We start from the raw sequence: 18271 nt of genomic DNA on the forward strand, positions 1-18271 counted from the left end.
TCTCGGTCATTCTCGTATACGTCATTAGTAAGGGGGTTTGTCTCGTGTATGCTCCCCAGTCATTCCAAGAGCATTGCTCAAAGCTTCGAACTGGCTTGAGTTCGCCCAAAGATTCTCGCTGAGCAGTGTTCCGGACTCGTCAAGTTGTACCGCCGAGGAGAACGGTCTCGAATTGGTTCTCGCCTAATTCTGCGAGGCGAAACACTCCTCGCTCTAGTACCACCAAGTTCACGCGACCGGCGAAAGAGAGTCCTCTGCGCCCGGGGAAATGTGTTTCGCTGCCGTTCTCCGCTTTCGATTACGTCGATTGGTGCTTCTATCACCGGCGTCGCGGGAAGAGGTTTGCTGACGTTGGCGTCCCTGTCCAGTCTCTTGCTTTTGTTATGAGCACTCATGGTTCTGGCGAACCCGACAATAGCGGCTGTCGCTCCTTCTGGACACTCTTCCATCTGGCCTACTCGATAGGCGAGGCCGTCAAGAAGATCGTCGATCTCTGCTGAGATGCCAGCTGGTGATGTGGATCGTATGCCGGTCAGATCGATGCGGTCGACATCTCCCATATCCTCATCGTCAGATATGACTTCTATGTCTGAGTCGTCGGGGAGTATATCGCCAAAGTCGTAGTCTTGCGGGTCACGTACTGGCTGGGTTTCGACTTGGCCTCGACGCCGAGCGTTTTTGTGCAAGTCACGAACAACATACTCTCTCTTGACAAGTCGATCCCTCCACAGCAATCTGATGGTTATACCAGTAGCTTCTGACAACTTTCTCACCAACGACTTGCATGGCTTGCAGTGTTTTCGGGAGAAGTACACTTCAAAGACAGGGCGAGTGCCATCCTCCCAGCGAGCAAGACGAAGCTTGTGCAGGTGTTCCATCGTGATGTTGTCCAAGTCTTTGGTAATTCTGAATATCTTGAGGAGCACGCAGATGCCATGAACCGCGAGTTTGACTTCGACATGAGATCCGAGAAATAGGCCATCGGTATTCGTGCCCCTGCGGTGGGGGTTGTCAAAAGGCCTGCTCATCTTCATGCCAAGGGTCTTACCCATAGCCACAACTCGTCTCGTCCAAACACTGTTCGGAAGCACACCTTTCTTTCTGTCTAGAACATCGCCAAACTTTCCGAAACCGTGGCCTGACTCGGCAGAAGCTAAAACAATGCGCTGTGACTGAGGTGTCGCGACGGCGATAAAGCCTACCGTTTTGTTCTCCAACTGTCGTGCTATCTTAGATCGACTAAGGATAGTCTTTGCTCTCCGGTGGCTGAATTGGAAGGAGATATTAGCTCCAAGCACCTGAATGGTGAGTGTCGTTCTTTCAGAGTCGATTATGTGGTAGAAGAAGATGAGAGGTGATGTTTTGCTTATAGTCGACACAAACGTCGGAAGCACTTCTGCCACTTCCTCAGAGCTTTGGATGCTTGCCGAGGGGATGTTTGTAACGAAAGACATGTTTGGTAATGAAGAGTGGTATCTAATAGCGAGTTTAGTGTGAGTTTCTTGAATGAGATGAGAAAGGGGTTGGAGTTGGGGGTGCACTTACAGCTCACTCCGCTTTAGATGATAAGCTTAGATCAGGAAGCCGATCACCGAAAGCATCGTGATTCAGAACCGTTTTCTCGCTCTTCTAGTGCCGATAAATACACTCACTTCCGCGTAAGGGGTTTCTCAAATGGGAATATCCCACACAGAGGAGCTCTCAACACCACGCCTATAGCTAACGATGTCAAGAAATGGCCCGACCGTGAAGCACGTACAGTTAGAATAGTAACAACAGTCGTAGGCATATGTCTTAAAACTAAAGGGGGCTGGTTGCTTGGAAGAAACTCATTCAGAGGCACTCGGTCATCGCGATAGCCTCACTTTCTCCAAGTTCAACAACGTATCCACAGCTCAAGATAAAGAAGCCAGGGAGATCTTCGTATTCCTAGCAGGAAATAGAAATGAAACAGAATACTATGTTCAGAAAGGAAAAGTGCTGACGCCCACGATGTGTTGCCCCGAGATAGGCGGGTGGTGCTCAAGGCGAGATCAACGAGATCTCATGAAGGGGGAGGAGAGCAATGTTCATGAACAGAGGCAAAGGGGCACTCCATTCACGTTTCAGATTAAAGCAGGCAGCTGCCTGGGTAGATAGATTCACAGGAGCACACACAAAGAGAAGCACATTCACACAAAAACGAATCGACCATAGGATGAACGACAAGTTGGACGGGTGCAATTTGACCAAACCGAATGACCCAGAGTCAGGGGAATCTCATTCATACATGACAAAATCTATGACCCAACGCCCAAATCCATTGCCATTGCTACCATTGACCGGGTAAAGAACCGCCAGACTTTTTTGGAGTTAATTTGATTGAGGACTAAATTTACTCGTCATCCTCCTCCTCCTCGGCCTCAGCGGTGGTCTGGGCGATACGGTCCAAATCACGCTGACCGGCCTGGGTGATGCGGCGGCCACCCTTCTCCTCGTCCTGCTCAAGGACACCGATCTTCTCAAGAGACTGCATGACCTTTCGGTCGACGGAGCCGGAAGCATCGACGTGCTTGGAGGGACGGCTGCCGCGGTTCTTGGCGGTACCGTGGACCTTGCGGAGACGGCCAACACCGACAGTCTTGCGGAGGTAGACGTGGCGGGCGATGGAGGCAGCGCGGACGTAGAACCAGTCAATGTCCTGGGGAGGGAGCTCCTTGGCAGGACCAGTCTTGACGGTGTCGACCCAACCTAAGAAGTCAATCAGCATTGATCTTGTTGGATTGGATTAATGAGAATTCTTACCAGGGATGGGAAGCTTGCCCTGACGCTTCAAGAAAGCAGAGTAGGCAGTGATGAACTTCTGCGCCTGCAGTCACAAAACCCATTAGCATGATTCCGTCGTCAGAAGTCTTTCGACTCCCTCGCGCCTGCTCCTCAATCCCATTTGTACCCAGCCCTACAGCTCATAGCAGTCGACACAGCGTTTTCAGTATTAATATGTAATATTTCGGCGCTGAGCCAACGCCATCGCGGGGGGCAAGCGGTTCTCGTGGAAATTGTGTTGCCAAGTCGTCGAGTAGAGATCGGGGGGTGTGTTTTTTTTTGTCCAGGAATAATCGATTCCTTCGTTTCCTGTGTAATTCTTTAGGGAGCACCTACATCGACATCGCGAACGGTAACTCCGCCGGCCATTTTTGCGGTATTGATTGGTGGTTGGGTGGGTGGAGGGAGATTAGTCGTTGGGTGAGGTTGTCGAAGCGTCGGGATGGTTGAGCTCGAAGGTCAATTTGCTAGATTTGGTGTTCGTTTTTTTCGCCGTAGGGTTTTAAGGCCCTAGCCCCATATTTTCACACAGTCTCGTTGCACTGTATTTTGATAAGCTAGCACTGTATATCAAGGTGGATCCTCGTCCGGGAATATCACGAAAAGACATACAACCAAATTAGGAAATGTCCGTATAAACGACTGGTGGTACTGCATATGCATATCACCTGTTTTATATCTGTACTACTTTACTCGTTCTTAACGACTTCATGTATGTACCGAATACGCCATCACTCGGTCGTCCATTTGCTCTTCGCGTTACGACAGACGATGGACAAGCAACAGCGCAAATCTCGAAGCAATCACATCACAAAAACTCAGGTGAGAGAGAAAAAGGCTTTTATTAACGGTAACAACAACCATAAACAGTCCAGGTATCAATTCTATTCGTCTAGCGTAATGCGAAAAAAAGACCATCATGTTCCGATCCAACTCCACATGAGAAAAGACCATTTTCACCACATTATCTTCCACTCTGATTACTTTATGCCCATTTGGCGAGAATAGCCATAACAGCAACACCAAATGAGACGCAAGCAAATGCCAGCAACAGGATTTTGATTGGAGCCTTGCGCATGTAAGGGTTGAACATGAACTCGTGGGCGAGGAGCTCAACCAGACCAGTGTACATGAGAATACCAGCACTGATGGCGTCGAAAATTCCGTTGATAAGCTTCTGGTCGCTGGCATTATTAGGCTTGGCTCCTATACCAGCAGCAATGCCAATGGGAGTCGACAGAGCGAAGATGAGCCCGAGCAGGTACGGCATCCACTGTCGGTTACTGGGCCAAGGAGCAACAGCCAGACGCGAACCAAGACCGAGACCCTCAAACATCTGGTGAAAGACAAGGACTATCAGAAGAACCGTAAGCTCATCAGAGGCAATGGTACCGAGAGTGAGACCGATAAAGATGCTGTGAAACACGACTCCGAACTCAAGAATGAAGATGGCAAGAAGCTGGCCAGCAAGTCCACCCTGCGCATCGCCCTCCTTGTGCTCGCGGCCATGGGCAAGATGCTCATCGCCTCCAGGGGCGTAGCCGGATGCCCTACGGTCTCCTGTCTCGATGTCGGTGCTGGGTTGCTTCTTGGCAATGACTTCCATGGCGGGGTCGAACTCGTCGGAGTGGTTGTGCTCCATATCGGCGTTGCTGAGACGAGCGGCGAGCATTTCGACAAAGAACATGACAATGACGGTCATGAGGGCGATGGCCTCGGCCCAGTCGTAGCCACCTAGGCGATCCGCGAGGCATTCGTCGCCCAAGTTCTCGACGGCCGGGACCAGAAGATGCATAAAAGCTGTCGCTATAATAACACCGGTGCCGACAAACTTGCAAATGAAAAAGGTGAACTTGGGTACGGGGATGGTCTTCTGGCGCGCCAGGAAAATGGGCAAGATTGCGCCAATGAGCGAGGAAGCCATAATGATGAAAATTGCGCCGATTCGGAGACCTCTGCGGCCAAGATCGACGGCCTCGCCATTGCACTCTGCTGCGTCGGCCATTTTGTCGAGTGGAGGATGTCGAGAAAAAGAGTGGTATGTAGAAGATAGGGTGAAGAGAACAGCCTTATGTACGAGATATGGGCACGACCCAGAAAAGATGCGCGGGTCAGTAGGTAAGGTAGGCTAGGTTGCAGGCCGTGAGGTGAGGTGAGGCAAGGTATGGTAAGGGTAGTAGTCGAAAGCGATGTCGTCAAATGCCAAGACGTAAAGCTGTGCAGCCAAGGATTATCTCGATGCCTTGTTCCCTAAAAAGGAAGCAACCAAGGGTAATCGCGCTGTATGATTCGGAAGAGATCAAATCGCCAAGACGCGAACTACTAAGTACAAACAAATTGCTGCTGAAATGTTTTTTTTTTGCTGCTGGAGACAGCGAGTTTATATCTCCTTTTTTATCAGTCAACAACAAAAATCCCTCGACGTGAAAATCGAGCCAGAAATGTCGCGACGAACCTTGATGGGCACCGACTCGTCTTTTAGAAAGTGGGCAAGAAGAAGGTCTCGGGGCTTTTACGCAGCTTTTGGCTCTAGCCTTGCACAGGGCAGCACAGGGCAGGACCCAGCTTTGCTCAACGGACGGAAGCGAGGTGCCGGGGGATGGGATGTGTTGACCAGAATTATTCGAGGCCTAGTTAGACGTGGGAGGGGAAGATTTAACAATGGAGAGTGGGTTTGCTATCCAGGACCAGGGAGTTTTAACGAATATCATGGAGGTGTCAACAAAAGCAATAGTGGGCGTTGAGGCTTAAGGATCCTTGTACTTGTGCGTCAAACAACCAGTCTTTCCATCAGTGAAGGAAGTATTGTTGTTAATCACTTACTTGAACTAGGTTAGTAGTGTGTGATCTGATAACCAAACAATATCTTCTTCAAAGCTATGAGTGGCATACATCAACGTCTTCAACAATATCTATCTTATGATGCCTTTTCCTTGGTGGCCTGCTATCGAGCAATTAGACATCCTCATCCCAAGGCCATGGAACTCGGCAACTGCCACATTCCTTGGCAGGCATGCCATGGTCCACAATGGCCAAATGTGAGTACGACTTGAGACACAAGGAGCGATATCACAATCTCTCTGTTTCCGAGGAGTTTAGTTGCAGAGCAGGTGGGAGTGGGTCAGTTTAAGGTGAGGACCTTGATGGGTAGTTTAGCCTCATTAAGTGGACGGCTAGCGCCGTTGAAGAAGTTTCTGAAATGTGGCAGATATATCGCTACATTTCGACATGTGAATATTCATCTTTAAATAAACACCTTCTCACTTGTACTGGACTCTTCTCTGTTATGTTTCTTCTGATTCGAGGTCAACTTACTACATGATTCCGCGATATCTTGTAGCTGAATGGGAACCAGATGTTCAAATAACGTTGAAAGAACCTCAAGTACAAAGTGTGGCGTCATCCCCCCATTTACCAATTATAACACATCTGATTGGTTGGCATTTTCCAAGCAGCCACACTCGAGGATCCTCAAGAGAGCATAGAGGCCATCAAGGTTCACGTTCAAATACCATACACACAAGCCAACCGTCAAAAGGCCTCTCGATCGGCTCTGACGGCAACATTAGGCCTTTCAGCTTAGCCGAAGGAGACAATTCAAATACACTAATGCACCTTTGATATCAGTATGTCAAAAGGGTCATTGAGGAAACCAATATTACGACGTAACTTGCGCTAGCAATAGGCGACACCAATCCTAGTATACTCTCAGGAGGTCAATAAGTGTTTGGCAATTCTCATCATCAATTCTAAATCTACAGACTCGCCCCGAGTCAATGCTTCAACCTGTAACGCCTATGATATGCTTCCATGGTCGTACAAATAACCTTAGCAGTATTAAACAATTAAGGCTCCATCCAGCGCCCCCACGAGCCAGCCGCTAATCGTCCTCCCTGTCGCTATTCCCGTTTGACATGCTCCATGGGCTTTCATGTCCACCACGCTGGATCCCATGTTGCATCATATGTATGGGCTACCATACATAGCCCTGTCAGATGGCACATGCCTATCATGATCCCACGGCCCGACTGTAGCAGCAACGTCCTGCTGTACACCACAGCCTTATGATGAAAACTGAATTTCTAATCCAAGCGTCCGGAAAGGCTTGTCAAGCTTCCTCAGGTCGATGCCACTACCCAAGCTGAACAGAAGTGATTTGACCCGCCCTTCCCACAGTACCCCTATTCGCATGTTCTGGTCCATCCGGGTTTTGAGCACTCCGGCATATCTCTCCTCTCCAGGCTTTTCTGGTTCAGATTCTTCTTTCGGGGGTGGAGGAGGAGGCAGCGATGGCTTGGCAACAACTGGTTCAGGATCGTCCAGGCGCCATTCCAACTTAGCTTGGAAGCTGCGTTCCTTTGGCCGTTTCTCTTCCGGAGTATCGTCGACAACTACTTTGTCATCGACCTTCGTTTCATCGTCAACGACCAGCCGTGTGAATGGCTTCCGCCAGAGCTCCATGCCGATAGCCCAAGTGCTTTCGTAGCTGAATGCGTTGAACTCCATCCTAGTGGCAAGACTGCAATGCCTACCAGCCACTACGGCATAGCTTGCACTGATATTGCCCATGAGGGGATTCAGTGTCAATGTCGCGGATAAGGGTGTACCCTTATGCATGGGCAACGTCGCGAATCGTGTTCCCACGCTGATTCCTCCCGACTTATTCAACGTGCCGTAATAGATTTCTCCACCAGTGCTGAATCGCCCGTAGACTCTTTCCCTATCACTTTCTACAGGGGCTTGGTTCTCCGGCTTCTCGGCATCACCGCCGAAATTATACACGCCCCTGAAGCCGAGCAGTCCTCCATCTGAGGACGCCAGACCTTCGAGCGCGTACTTACCCACGTCATATTGCGCCAGTCCCAGTACTGTGCCACCGTTCTTAAGGTGCTGTGCAGAAACAGCACTGAGCTGGACCTGGAGTGCAGGCGACAATCGCTTGACCACCAGAGCTTCAAGCAGGGCCTGCGGTAGGTAAAGTCGGCCGTACAGAAGAGACGATTCCGGCTTGTCTTTGGACGTTTGGAGGAGCGGGTTCGTTCGGTAAGGAAGTTCGGCGAGGGGTTTGTATGAGCGTAGAAGCTCTGGCAGGTTGACAGTTTCCGACTGTGGTGTCAAGAGGAGTCGAAGCGGGACTGATGAGAAAAGGTACGAGATAGATCCATCAACGATTCCTACTGAGCCGAGCTGGTACGATGTCGCAAAATTGGTACTCGCAAGGGAAGATAGTGTGAGTCGTAGTCCTAGAGGGGTCTGGAAGTTTAGAAGCGCTACACATTATGTTGTCAGTACAGAGCTCAGAGCTGGAATCGATGCCAGGGTCTTACCATCACTCGTCACATTTAGTGCTGCGTATGAGTTGTCACGATTCCATCCTGTAGCTTCGTAGAAAGCGCTGTGGACATAGTCCATAAACTCGCGCATGTCAAGATTCGATGATCATGCCTCCCAGAGAGCAACAATGCGTTACTCCGGAAGCTAGGGGTGTCGATTGTGTTAAATGTTGAGATGGTTTGAGTGACGAAAGTCAAGCTTCGGGCTGGGGTATGGCGGGGAAACGTCGGCGATCTGGCATGAATCCTACCCTATACCATCGGAGTACTGGACTTGGAACTGCATCGAGGTTGTAGAACATTATGATACTGCACTCTCGCTGACAAAGAGGCGAGTATGTTTGGAGAGAATATTAATTAGTGTTGTATTTGAGAAAAATTAAATATACAGTCTATCTGTTGTTACTGGCAATGCAGTAAACCCCCACGATTATCTGTTGCTTTGAAGCCATGTGCATGTCAGTAATGAAAAAGCCAGCAAAAGTGAAACTGTATCATTTGCATAACTCACGCTTTAACAATGCACCATTATCTAATATACAATAGTTTTTCTACAATCTTGGATCACCATGGCTAATATTGCTGTTATCTTTCTTTTACAAACGCGCCATAGTCGTGCATTACCTTGACATTTACATTGGTTACAACTCCAAGTTTGGGAACTGCTCACCACGTGATTAGATGAACTGGAACGTCTAATTACCTAATTCCAGAAGGTTTATTGAACACGAAACTAAAGAATTGAAAGGGTTGCATTGAGGCTTGAACACATTTCTTTGTTGGAAGCCACAGGAGGTCTTGTGATAGTATATTATTTGCCTCTTTCTACGTGATTATATTGACTTGAGAACAGATGTTGCCTCGCTGTAAATGACCGAGAAACTGCATTGGGCCTTATCATAGAGTGGGCATATCTCAATTGGGGGTTGACCACGTCGTGGCATATCCAATAATACGCCCTTGTTCCTTGCCTCCTGCGCGGGGTATTCAATTCCTGTGTCACCGTGGCTGTGTGCAGGTACTTCCAAGCCGGAGGGCGTGGCGTGATGCGTGTCACTCCTGGATCGATTTTGAAAAGCCACGGCTTTTGATAGACGTCATCCTATTTTCCCGAGTCATTAGACCGTGACCAGGCCGCTTGATTAGAACGAGGTACTTTGATAAAAAATTGCACAGGATATGGATAGTCTCGGGAAAGCATTACAGAATGGATGCTCACTACCTTAGTAGGTATTCGGTGGCTGGCATTTCCTGGTCCTTACATTCACTCATTGGGGTGCTACCTAAGGTGCCTTAGTAGGCGCGCCGCCGCTAGGTAAATCGGACTTAGTAGCGCGGTCCCACGTGACCCCGCGTCGCCTTTGTCCTAGAAGCAGGGGTTATCGACAGGGATAACTGACTTAAGACGCCTGGTCTCAACTTAACGACATCCAAGAAACAAGACGTTTGCTAAACCGTGAACCTTTCATATTTAGAAAAAAATCACTTTCTTAACCGTCGCCCGCCCGAAACTCAGTCGATCTTGCCGGAATCTTGCCCTGAAACCGCTGCAGCCATAAGGACCAGAATGGCTGGGTCTCGCCAAGATCCCTTCGAAGTGGGGAGTGATATGGACGAAGACGAGGCGTTGCGTTATGCTATTGCCCTTTCGCTTCAGGAACAAGAGCTCCAAGACGAGGAAAGTTCGCAGATCCCGTGCGCCTCGACCTCGACATCCCGCCGGAATGGGGATGGTTCGGGCGGGGCAGGCCTCAGTTTGCTCTCGCTCGATCGCAAGAAGATGGAAGAGGAAAGGTTGCAGAGGTTAGCCAAGCGGCGTCGCTCACCAACAGATGAAGATGTTACAGAAGTCCCGCCGCCAAAGAGAGTGACGCCATGTGTCGAACCCCCCCGAACCGTAGCTGGTTCTCTGCCGACGACATTGCTGCCTTACCCCAAGGGCGCCATCAAAAGGACATGGGCGTATGGGTACCCTCGAACGCCAGAAGACATCAAGATCGAGGAGGTCTTTCAGAAGGACAAGCTAGAGCTTGCTCTCCTAAGCTCGTATCAATGGGACGACGAATGGCTCGTATCCAAGTTCGACTTGAGAAAGACCAAGTTGCTCCTGCTGGCATTTGCCGACAGCGAGGCCCAGGTGTGTATCAATCATCGAACCCGACTCGTTCGGGATGTCCCTTGCTAAAGTCCCCAACTCGAATTGGGCAAAACCCGGAGGCTGATGAAACCTGCCACAGAAATCAGAGATGCGATCCAATGCGCCGCCAGGCATCAAGTTCGTCTTTCCGGCAATGAATGGGCCTGGGGCGATGCATTCCAAGCTCCAGCTGCTAAAGTACCCCGACTATCTTCGAGTTGTGGTCCCGTCAGCCAATCTGGTCCCTTATGATTGGGGCGAGACCGGTGTCATGGAGAACGTTGGTCGTCGAATCGAGGCGCTTTTGAGGGCGTCGAGGATGAGAATTCGCTAATGAATTGCATAGATGGTCTTTCTGATTGATCTCCCTCGACTAGATGGCTCCGCGACTCATCGGCCAACCCCATTCAGCACCGAGCTTGGCCGATTCCTGTCGGCAACTGGTGTTGGCGAGACCATGGTGAACAGTCTCACCAACTACGACTTCTCGCAAACAAAGCACCTTGGCTTCGTGTACACCATGTAAGCCCACCAGGACTTGGAACTTGGATCATGACCTGATGATGATCATGTCTGGACCCGCATGTGCGAATCAATGCGCTGATACCGACTTCTAGCCCAGGCGGACACCAAGGAGACGAATTGAAGCGGATAGGTTAGTGAACGTGCATGTTTTTAATGATTTTCATGCAACCATAGCTTACGTTCTCTAGGATACAGTGGGCTGGGCGCCAGCGTGGCTTCCCTTGGACTGGCCACTGACGACCCAGTAGAGGTCGATTTCGTTGTGGGTGCCATCAAAACCGCAAGCTAGTCCAGAGAGCATTGAATCTAACCATAGGTGAACCATTACCCCAGTGCGCCTCTCTTGGATCTCTCAACTACGACCTAGTGGGCGCAATCTACAACGCATGTCGAGGTAAGTAGATATCGATACTGTGCGACCCAACCCCCTATGACAGCTTTACCCCATAAGTGTTACAGAATTGTAATCATGTGGTCTGATGAGTGACGATTTGCAGGAGATGATGGCCTGGCCGAATTCAAGTCGAGAACAGGTCGAGCGGGCGCAGCAGGAAAAAATAAGGCGTCCAATCCATGGCAAGGCAAGCTAAAGGACCGTTTCCGAATATATTTCCCGACAAACGAGACGGTAACCAGGAGTCGAGGTGGGCGTAATGTAAGTGTGCAAGGTTATTAGAGTGTCTGTCATTGCAGATCTCGAATAACTGGAGAATCCTCACATGTGATAAAAACCAGACCAAACGAAATGACTTAGTCAACGCTAACCTCTGAGGGCGCTGACGCAGGCTGCGGGCACCATCTGTGTGCAGCCCAAATGGTGGCGCTCACCAACCTTCCCCACTGAGCTCGTGCGGGACTGTGTCAACACCAGACATGGGCTCCTGATGCACAGCAAGATGATCTTAGTATCACAGACGGAAGCGGGAAGTCAAAACCAAAGTCAATTGCAAACGCGTCCGCAAACGCGACGGGAGCCGCGGGGACACGACCAGGGGTCCGCTAGTACCCAAAGGGACCCGAAAACGGCAAATAAGTCTCTGGGCTGGGTCTACGTCGGTAGTGCAAATCTGTCAGAGAGCGCATGGTGAGTGAGACCCCAACTACCACTGCCTGGGAACTGCCCCCCTGTCATGCCCCTCTTTTCTGTAAGACATGGGGAGACTTGAGACAACAAGGCAAGAAGCGAGCATCAACGGTCGCTGCAATGGTGCGGTCGTGCATCTGTAGTCTAGTGCGCAATTAGCTGCCTGTTGAGGGTGTTTTAAGAAGCACTGGCACGAAACGGCGACGATCATAGGAATCTAATGCTGACGTTTGTGGGTGCTTTGTACCAAACAGGGGCCGCATTGTCAAGGACCGAGCGACGGGACAGCCCAAGATGAGCTGTCGGAATTGGGAGAGCGGTGTTGTAGTGCGAGTTGGCACCTGTAAAAACAGTAGCACTGTCTCTGCCAGCTTCAGTGAGGGTGCTAGCGCCAGTACCAAGGCCAAGGCGGCGGCAGAGACAATTGCTCAGGCGCAGACGCAGACACAGGCACGGTCATTAGTGCAGACGGGGAAGACACTGAGGCAGCCGGACAAGGGACGTGATACGAGCCAACAAGATCACGTCGAGAGGCAAAAGCAATCGAAATTGGAACAGCAACAACAAAAACAAAAAGATCATCTTGAAAACACGGACGCGGACGCGGACGTGGACGTGGAGGTGGACATGGAGATGGTGTTGGAGGGCACAGTCCCAATTCCAATGCAACAACCAGGACGACGCTACCGCGAGGACGAAGAGCCATGGTTTTACAGTATGCAGGAGTGATGGCGGAGAGTGCGCTGTTACATTGCGCGCACGTGCAGACATCTCTGGGGGCTAGAAGAGGGTCGAGAATGAAAAAGAAGACGATAATGCTGAGAACGGCAGTTGTTGGCGATAACCCTGTCCTTTAGGTATGGAATCATGATACTGTCTTGAATCGTTATTGCAGTTCTGCGTGTGATTGTTGCCGGCTAGGCTCTGTGTATCTGCATCTCATGGCAGCAGATCCAAGTTTCGGAACGATTTCGGAAAATGTGAATGGTTCATTAGCGAAGATGATACGGCTATGGATGCAGATACCATGCAAGCGGCATTGCTAGGAGATTGAAAGGGTACGTAATGTGAAGATAGTGGCATCGGTGTTGACGGGATAGAGATGGGATGCGATGGGATGCGATTCATGGTTGCAGTTCAATATACCAGGATACCAACTACCACGTTATAGGTAGTGAACGACGGACCATGGACCCATACCCAGTACATAGGTCGGTGGGAGACGATAGGTATGTCTCTGTATCCGTAAATTGTTGCTATTAATTCAGGGCCTTCAAAAGCCGGCCGTGAACAGGGTATGGTTTTGGGGTTTGGGGGAATGTCCTCGCTCTGTTTGCACTTTGCAATGCAAATACAAGGGACAAAGACGCTGTAGCTCGGTACTTGGCGGGCTTAGGGTATTGGCTATGACACACGATTACAAAAGCCAATTGGAGAATCCCACCCACCCAATGGGGAGGCTGAAGTGCCGCCTTGTTCGGCTCTCCCACTTTTTGCACTTGTTGTTCGCTTCAGTCGTCTCAAACAAGACGAGACAAGGGAATGAATGAATGAATGGGAAGGGAAGGCAAGGGAAGGGAAGGATGGAAGCGAAGCGACATCGAGCAGGGGGTGATGGAGTGTGACAGCCCAGAAGGAACATGTGCCCAATGACGGGACAAGGCAAGATATGGCCTGCAGAACGGCAGGTGCAGCATCAAATCATAGTGCGGTAGAAGGTGCCTGGATAGAGGAACTGGTGGAGTGGAGTCAGTGCTAGGACCCATGAAAGACGGGCACAAAAACCAGTGCCGAAGGTTACTGAATACCATGTCAATGACCATGTCAACAGCGTGGACCATGACCTTGACCTTGTTCGTTTTCATCATTCATTTTTTATTTATTTTTGCGCTTCCCTTTTTTCGACAACCATGTCGACTTGTTTTGTCAACGGTTGCGGTTTCTTCCCCCCTCGCAGGGCAGGGCAGGGCGGCAGGGCAGGGCAGGACAGGGCAGAAGATCCATGCTCATAACCAGACCAGGGACCTGATCAACACAAGTGCCTTAATAAACTGGGCTGAGCTGGGCTGTCGGTCCGGGGAGATATCGCAACCACACTCCACACTCATTACGATACTGATTGTCTGTGGAATCAATTCATCATCCTGGCGCATACACTGAACCCATATGGTAATCAGTTTGCAGCACGGTTCAACACCAGCGCGCGCACAATACCGTACCTAGCCTCTCACACAAGGGGATATGACATACCAGTAATATCATGGATGCCATGATATCCGTCCATACATTACTAGTAGCCGTCAACTTGGAGACAAGGATATGTCCGTACAGTACCGCTGAACTCAATTGACGCGCGGCAGGATGAGGTACCGCAAGTTGGAGCTAACGGCGAGGCGAGGCGACATGAGACGAGCTCATCGAGACGGACAAGAACAGGACCTGCTAAAGGCAAGGATCAACGAGCGCACCACCAACTCCAAGAGTAACCAGTAGTAGACAAGTGAACAAGATCGAGGAGAATAACGGGCGGGCTATGGATGGATGGATGAGACTAAACTAATTACATGCACCGGGGCTGCTGCCAGTGACGAACTACTGTACACTGACTGCGCTACGACGGCGGACGGCATGTTCCTACACAACTCCTGGTCCTGCAATAGGTAATTACATCGTATAGCCGTTTTTAGATGGGAAAGATTGGGGGGGGGAGGGGGGGGCTTGGGCTCCAAGTCCAAGTCCAAGTCCCAAGTCCCAGGTTCAAGTCCAAGCTTTTGTACAATGGGGAAATCAGAAGAGAGAGAGGACCTTTTGTTCAACACCCCTTCTTTTTTAGTCGGCACTGGCACTTGCTTGTTGATCTTGGCTTTTTTATTTTAGTTCAATTCTGCAGTATCCGTAGGTACACTAGATACCTATCCGGTGTACTGTACATATCCGTCGATAATACATACACACTGCAAAGCACAGACTGACATTGGCAAAACATGGAACAGCAAGCGATGGGAGGCATGTCTTCTGTGCCGTAATTACGATTGATACCATTCGTACAAACGTATTTGACGCGGAGTGCGCGTGTGCCTGTGCAGTACAACATCCCCCTTACCGACCCGACGGACAAGCCGTGTAAGACGGGAGACCCTTAAATGATCTTCACTAAGGTTTGGGCATCTTCCTTGCTCTACCTAAGGAGATGTCGTCTTAGGCACGTGCTTGGAACCTGATTCGATGTGATGCGATACAATACTGTTATGGCAGTCGAATTTGATGCCGTAACAAGTAATAAACCAACTGAAATAAATGGCAACACTTTTTATTTTTGCGAAACCTGTATTAAGCCCTCAACGCTCGAGGTGTGACGCATATTCCGCAGGCACAGACCTGTTTTTCTCATCCTTGTTCCTTGTAGCTTGTCTCCTCGTCTTGTCTTTGTGTTGCTAGCCTGATGATATTCCAGAATTAAAAAAAACTAGCAACGTTGAATCCTGTATAGTAGAGGCTAGTACTCTGTATCCGCATGTAACTTGGACGATACTGGGAGTGTAGACAGATCCAACTGCTTGGTACCTAGTTGCCAAACAAATCGGACGGGAAAATTGAAGCCGGAAGATTGCTTGCTAGCAAATGGCTGTACTATACCGAAAATAACAAACGCTTGCGCTGGAGTGAGTCCATCATTGTGTCTGCAAGCAGTCAGTCTCACCCTCTGACGCTTGTCTGGCCACATCATTGCTATATGGATGCAACAACATTGGACATTTATGCACAAGAGGCTCGAGGCCCGACACAACAAGGAGACTATCGAAAAAGAATAGCAATATACATAGTAACAGCAATAAGAACACGGACACAGACACATACACACACACGCAATGAATGGACAGGAGCAGAAATACCAATTAGAAAAAAGAAGAAGAAAAAAAATACCACCACCACCCTGCCTTGTCTGCAATGTGCGTTAGGTGGTAGTGCTGTATACTAACCCGAGAAAGTGTTGCCGTCGGGGGGGTTAGGAGTCGCCGGCGTCGGAAGTTTCGGCCGTGCGCGGGGTTCCGGACGGGGGAAGGGTTTCTCCTTGAGCTGTTAATGGACGTACCTTAGCTGACCTCTTTGCCCGCACACTTGCCTTGCCTTACGCTCGCCTAGAATACCTGACCCTGCCTGGTCTGGTATAGTCTGGATCGAAAGAGAGAGAGTACCGTTTCGGTAGGTGTCTCTTCAATTTCCCAACTCCACACACCTCCTCCTCGCTTCTCCTCTCCCCTCACAAGGGGATAGCATGGGGAAGCACGCCCCATTTGATAATGATGATGATGATGCTGATGGATGTGGTGGCTGAATCGCATGGGTCATTGCGGCCGAGAGGAGGCGAGAGGAGGAGGGGAATGAGAAGAAGAAGAAGAAGAAGAAGAGGAAAAAAAGAGATAAACAAAGGATGGAAGAGGACGACATGTCAAAAGGTTTGAGTGAACCATTCCATTGGTATTCCTTCTTCAATTAAAGAAACTCTTTACCGTCTGAATTCAAAAAAATTAAACCCTGTCTGTATGCTAACTAGATCTGCCCAGTCTCCAAACTGTCGGGAGCTGGCGAAAACTTATAACCTAACCTACCATTCTAGTACTATAGTAGTAGTAGCAGTAGTTTTTAATTATAAAAATATAATAGTAATGTTTTCACTGTTAAACTTGCATATCTTTTCAAATTGAATGGGGTTTTTGTTTATAAAGTAGCTGCTGCTGGTATTTCCTAACAGTGCTATTTCAACTCTAACAGAACTAATTAAAAAGAATTTCCCCTCACCCTAGCTCATTGTAATTGGGCGTGATACCAAGGATAGGCGGGGTTTTGGTGGACGTTTTGGTGGACGTTTTGGTGGAGGTTGTAGTAGGAACCATTCTGGGGGGCAGGGACGGGGAGATAGGTGCCATTTTGGAGGGCAGGGGTAGCAGGGACAGAGACAGGGGCATATGTGCCATTTTGGATGGCATGGGTAGCAGGGACCGAGACTGGGGCATAGGTGCCATTTTGGGGGGGCCCGTAAGTAAACTGCCCTGTTCGGGGGGCAGCAGCATTTCCATACGCATGCTGGAAGATCTGGTAGTCGTTGCAGGGATAGGGCATCACTTGTTGTCCGTGAGACATGACACCACGTGACTCTTCATCCCCCCCATCCTCTAGTGGGACCCTGAAGTTCTGTCCCGACATGAGCTCCATCCGAGGTTGGACACGCCCAAAAAATTCGTGATCTGAAGGCCTTACAAGACGCCCAGACCTCACGTCATCGACAGTATAGTAGCTCACGAGGTGGTGAGGAATACCATTGTGCGTGATACTAATAGTCTTCTTGATGAGACTATTAGGTTTGAAGTCGTAGGAGTCAGTGAGTGACCCAACGAGGTCTCGGTCTTCGTCCCCGGCACCACCATCACCACCTGCACAAACACCAGCAGGGTCGTTGGGCATGCTGGAGAAACGGGTGGCCTGTGGTCGGTGATCGTAGGCCTTGGCCACCCCAGCCTGCTTCTTGGGCTTCTTGGAGGCCCGCTTCTTTTCTCCTGGTGAAAAGGGTTGGTTCATCTCCCGATACACCAGGAAGTTGCCCAAGATTCGGCTTGGGCTCCAATTCACACCGTCGGTCCAGCGCTTGATCCCGGAAGACCCTTCTTCGTAAACGAAGACATTCCCGCTTGTAATCAGGGTTGAGCGTTCCCGATCGTGTGGTCGTCGAGCGGTGTGTGTAAGGCTGCCAGTCAAGCAAGCCTCGAAGATTCTGAGAGCATCGGCGGTGTCCCTGATATAACCCTCATAGGTTGCTGTGAGCACTGAATTTGCCATTGTTGTGAGTGTTGTGTGAGTGTTGTAAGTGTTGCGAGTGTTGCGAGTGTTGCGAGTGTTGCGAGTGTTGCGAGTGTTGTAAGTGTTGTAAGTGTTGTAAGTGTTGCGAGTGTTGTAAGTGTTGCGAGTGTTGTGAGTGTTGCGAGTGTTGTGAGTGTTTTGCGAGTTGAGTTTGATTTAAGCTGCTTCGGGAAATCGAGTTGGTTTTATAGTAGAAATTCTGATTTCCAGCAAAAAATAATCTTCTGCTCGTGACAATTGTGACTCCTCTATTGCGCCGAAGGCGTTCAGAATGACTTTCGGTTGATTAAAAAGACAAGGCAGTCATAGCAGCTGATAGGTTTGAGTGCCAACAATTCTTCCAACGGTTAAGCCACCTTGCGCCTATGGTGCCACCGAGAAGATTCCAATGTAAGTCGTCGTAAGGTTGCTGGGTGTAATGGATGCAAGTTGATGGGATAGATAGATAACATGTACAAGTTAGAGCTTGTTGGGACCGAGACCGTTAAAGTTTGTTTGTAAGAGGAAATAATAATGTAGTAGAATAAGAAC

General features: G+C 49.7%; 8 protein-coding genes across 8 annotated transcripts; 2 read left to right on the plus strand and 6 right to left on the minus strand.

Annotated features, from left to right (window-relative positions):
• Positions 1 to 77: 77 nt before the first annotated feature.
• On the minus strand, positions 78 to 1052 carry FGSG_02587 (uncharacterized protein; the record flags this gene model as incomplete). Its single annotated transcript, XM_011320226.1, has 1 exon — positions 78 to 1052. One exon carries the CDS (start codon positions 1050 to 1052, stop codon positions 78 to 80), a length of 975 nt encoding a protein of 324 aa, XP_011318528.1.
• A 673-nt stretch (positions 1053 to 1725) lies between these two features.
• FGSG_12162 (uncharacterized protein) lies at positions 1726 to 2139 on the plus strand (the record flags this gene model as incomplete). The annotated part of the gene is made up of 2 exons (XM_011320227.1): positions 1726 to 1755; positions 1786 to 2139. 2 exons carry the CDS (start codon positions 1726 to 1728, stop codon positions 2137 to 2139), a joined length of 384 nt encoding a protein of 127 aa, XP_011318529.1.
• A 56-nt stretch (positions 2140 to 2195) lies between these two features.
• FGSG_02588 (40S ribosomal protein S19) lies at positions 2196 to 3250 on the minus strand. The gene is made up of 3 exons (XM_011320228.1): positions 3142 to 3250; positions 2785 to 2848; positions 2196 to 2730 (listed from the first exon to the last, which is right to left on the minus strand). Exons 1-3 carry the CDS (start codon positions 3172 to 3174, stop codon positions 2375 to 2377), a joined length of 453 nt encoding a protein of 150 aa, XP_011318530.1. The 5' UTR covers positions 3175 to 3250; the 3' UTR covers positions 2196 to 2374.
• A 379-nt stretch (positions 3251 to 3629) lies between these two features.
• Positions 3630 to 5221, minus strand: FGSG_02589 (uncharacterized protein). Its single transcript, XM_011320229.1, has one exon. The coding sequence runs from the start codon at positions 4808 to 4810 to the stop codon at positions 3791 to 3793; it is 1020 nt and encodes a 339-aa protein (XP_011318531.1). The 5' UTR covers positions 4811 to 5221; the 3' UTR covers positions 3630 to 3790.
• Positions 5222 to 6867: 1646 nt separating this feature from the next.
• FGSG_02590 (uncharacterized protein) lies at positions 6868 to 8440 on the minus strand (the record flags this gene model as incomplete). The annotated part of the gene is made up of 3 exons (XM_011320230.1): positions 6868 to 8075; positions 8133 to 8200; positions 8397 to 8440. 3 exons carry the CDS (start codon positions 8438 to 8440, stop codon positions 6868 to 6870), a joined length of 1320 nt encoding a protein of 439 aa, XP_011318532.1.
• A 1265-nt stretch (positions 8441 to 9705) lies between these two features.
• FGSG_02591 (uncharacterized protein) lies at positions 9706 to 12613 on the plus strand (the record flags this gene model as incomplete). Its single annotated transcript, XM_011320231.1, has 7 exons — positions 9706 to 10275; positions 10376 to 10555; positions 10622 to 10797; positions 10893 to 10930; positions 11298 to 11455; positions 11586 to 11884; positions 12238 to 12613. 7 exons carry the CDS (start codon positions 9706 to 9708, stop codon positions 12611 to 12613), a joined length of 1797 nt encoding a protein of 598 aa, XP_011318533.1.
• A 2767-nt stretch (positions 12614 to 15380) lies between these two features.
• On the minus strand, positions 15381 to 16333 carry FGSG_12163 (uncharacterized protein; the record flags this gene model as incomplete). The annotated part of the gene is made up of 4 exons (XM_011320232.1): positions 15381 to 15613; positions 15743 to 15827; positions 15865 to 15961; positions 16122 to 16333. 4 exons carry the CDS (start codon positions 16331 to 16333, stop codon positions 15381 to 15383), a joined length of 627 nt encoding a protein of 208 aa, XP_011318534.1.
• Positions 16334 to 16690: 357 nt separating this feature from the next.
• On the minus strand, positions 16691 to 17719 carry FGSG_12164 (uncharacterized protein; the record flags this gene model as incomplete). The annotated part of the gene is made up of 1 exon (XM_011320233.1): positions 16691 to 17719. The coding sequence occupies one exon, from the start codon at positions 17717 to 17719 to the stop codon at positions 16691 to 16693; it is 1029 nt and encodes a 342-aa protein (XP_011318535.1).
• Between the last annotated feature and the right edge of the window lie 552 nt (positions 17720 to 18271).

Source organism: Fusarium graminearum, chromosome 1 (assembly GCF_000240135.3).
Source record: "Fusarium graminearum PH-1 chromosome 1, whole genome shotgun sequence".
Taxonomy (NCBI): Eukaryota; Fungi; Ascomycota; class Sordariomycetes; order Hypocreales; family Nectriaceae; genus Fusarium; species Fusarium graminearum.

What these genes read in the sequence shown, in the direction of transcription:
- FGSG_02588 (XM_011320228.1), bottom strand. Translation starts at nt 3,174, where the DNA reads ATGGCCGGCGGAGTTACCGTTCGCGATGTCGAT. An exon ending in TTACCGTTCGCGATGTCGAT is followed by an intron (nt 2,849 to 3,141) that starts GTAGGTGCTCCC and finishes TTGTGACTGCAG; the next exon opens with GCGCAGAAGTTCATCACTGC. An exon ending in GGGCAAGCTTCCCATCCCTG is followed by an intron (nt 2,731 to 2,784) that starts GTAAGAATTCTC and finishes TTGACTTCTTAG; the next exon opens with GTTGGGTCGACACCGTCAAG.
- FGSG_02589 (XM_011320229.1), bottom strand. Translation starts at nt 4,810, where the DNA reads ATGGCCGACGCAGCAGAGTGCAATGGCGAGGCCGTCGATCTTGGCCGC.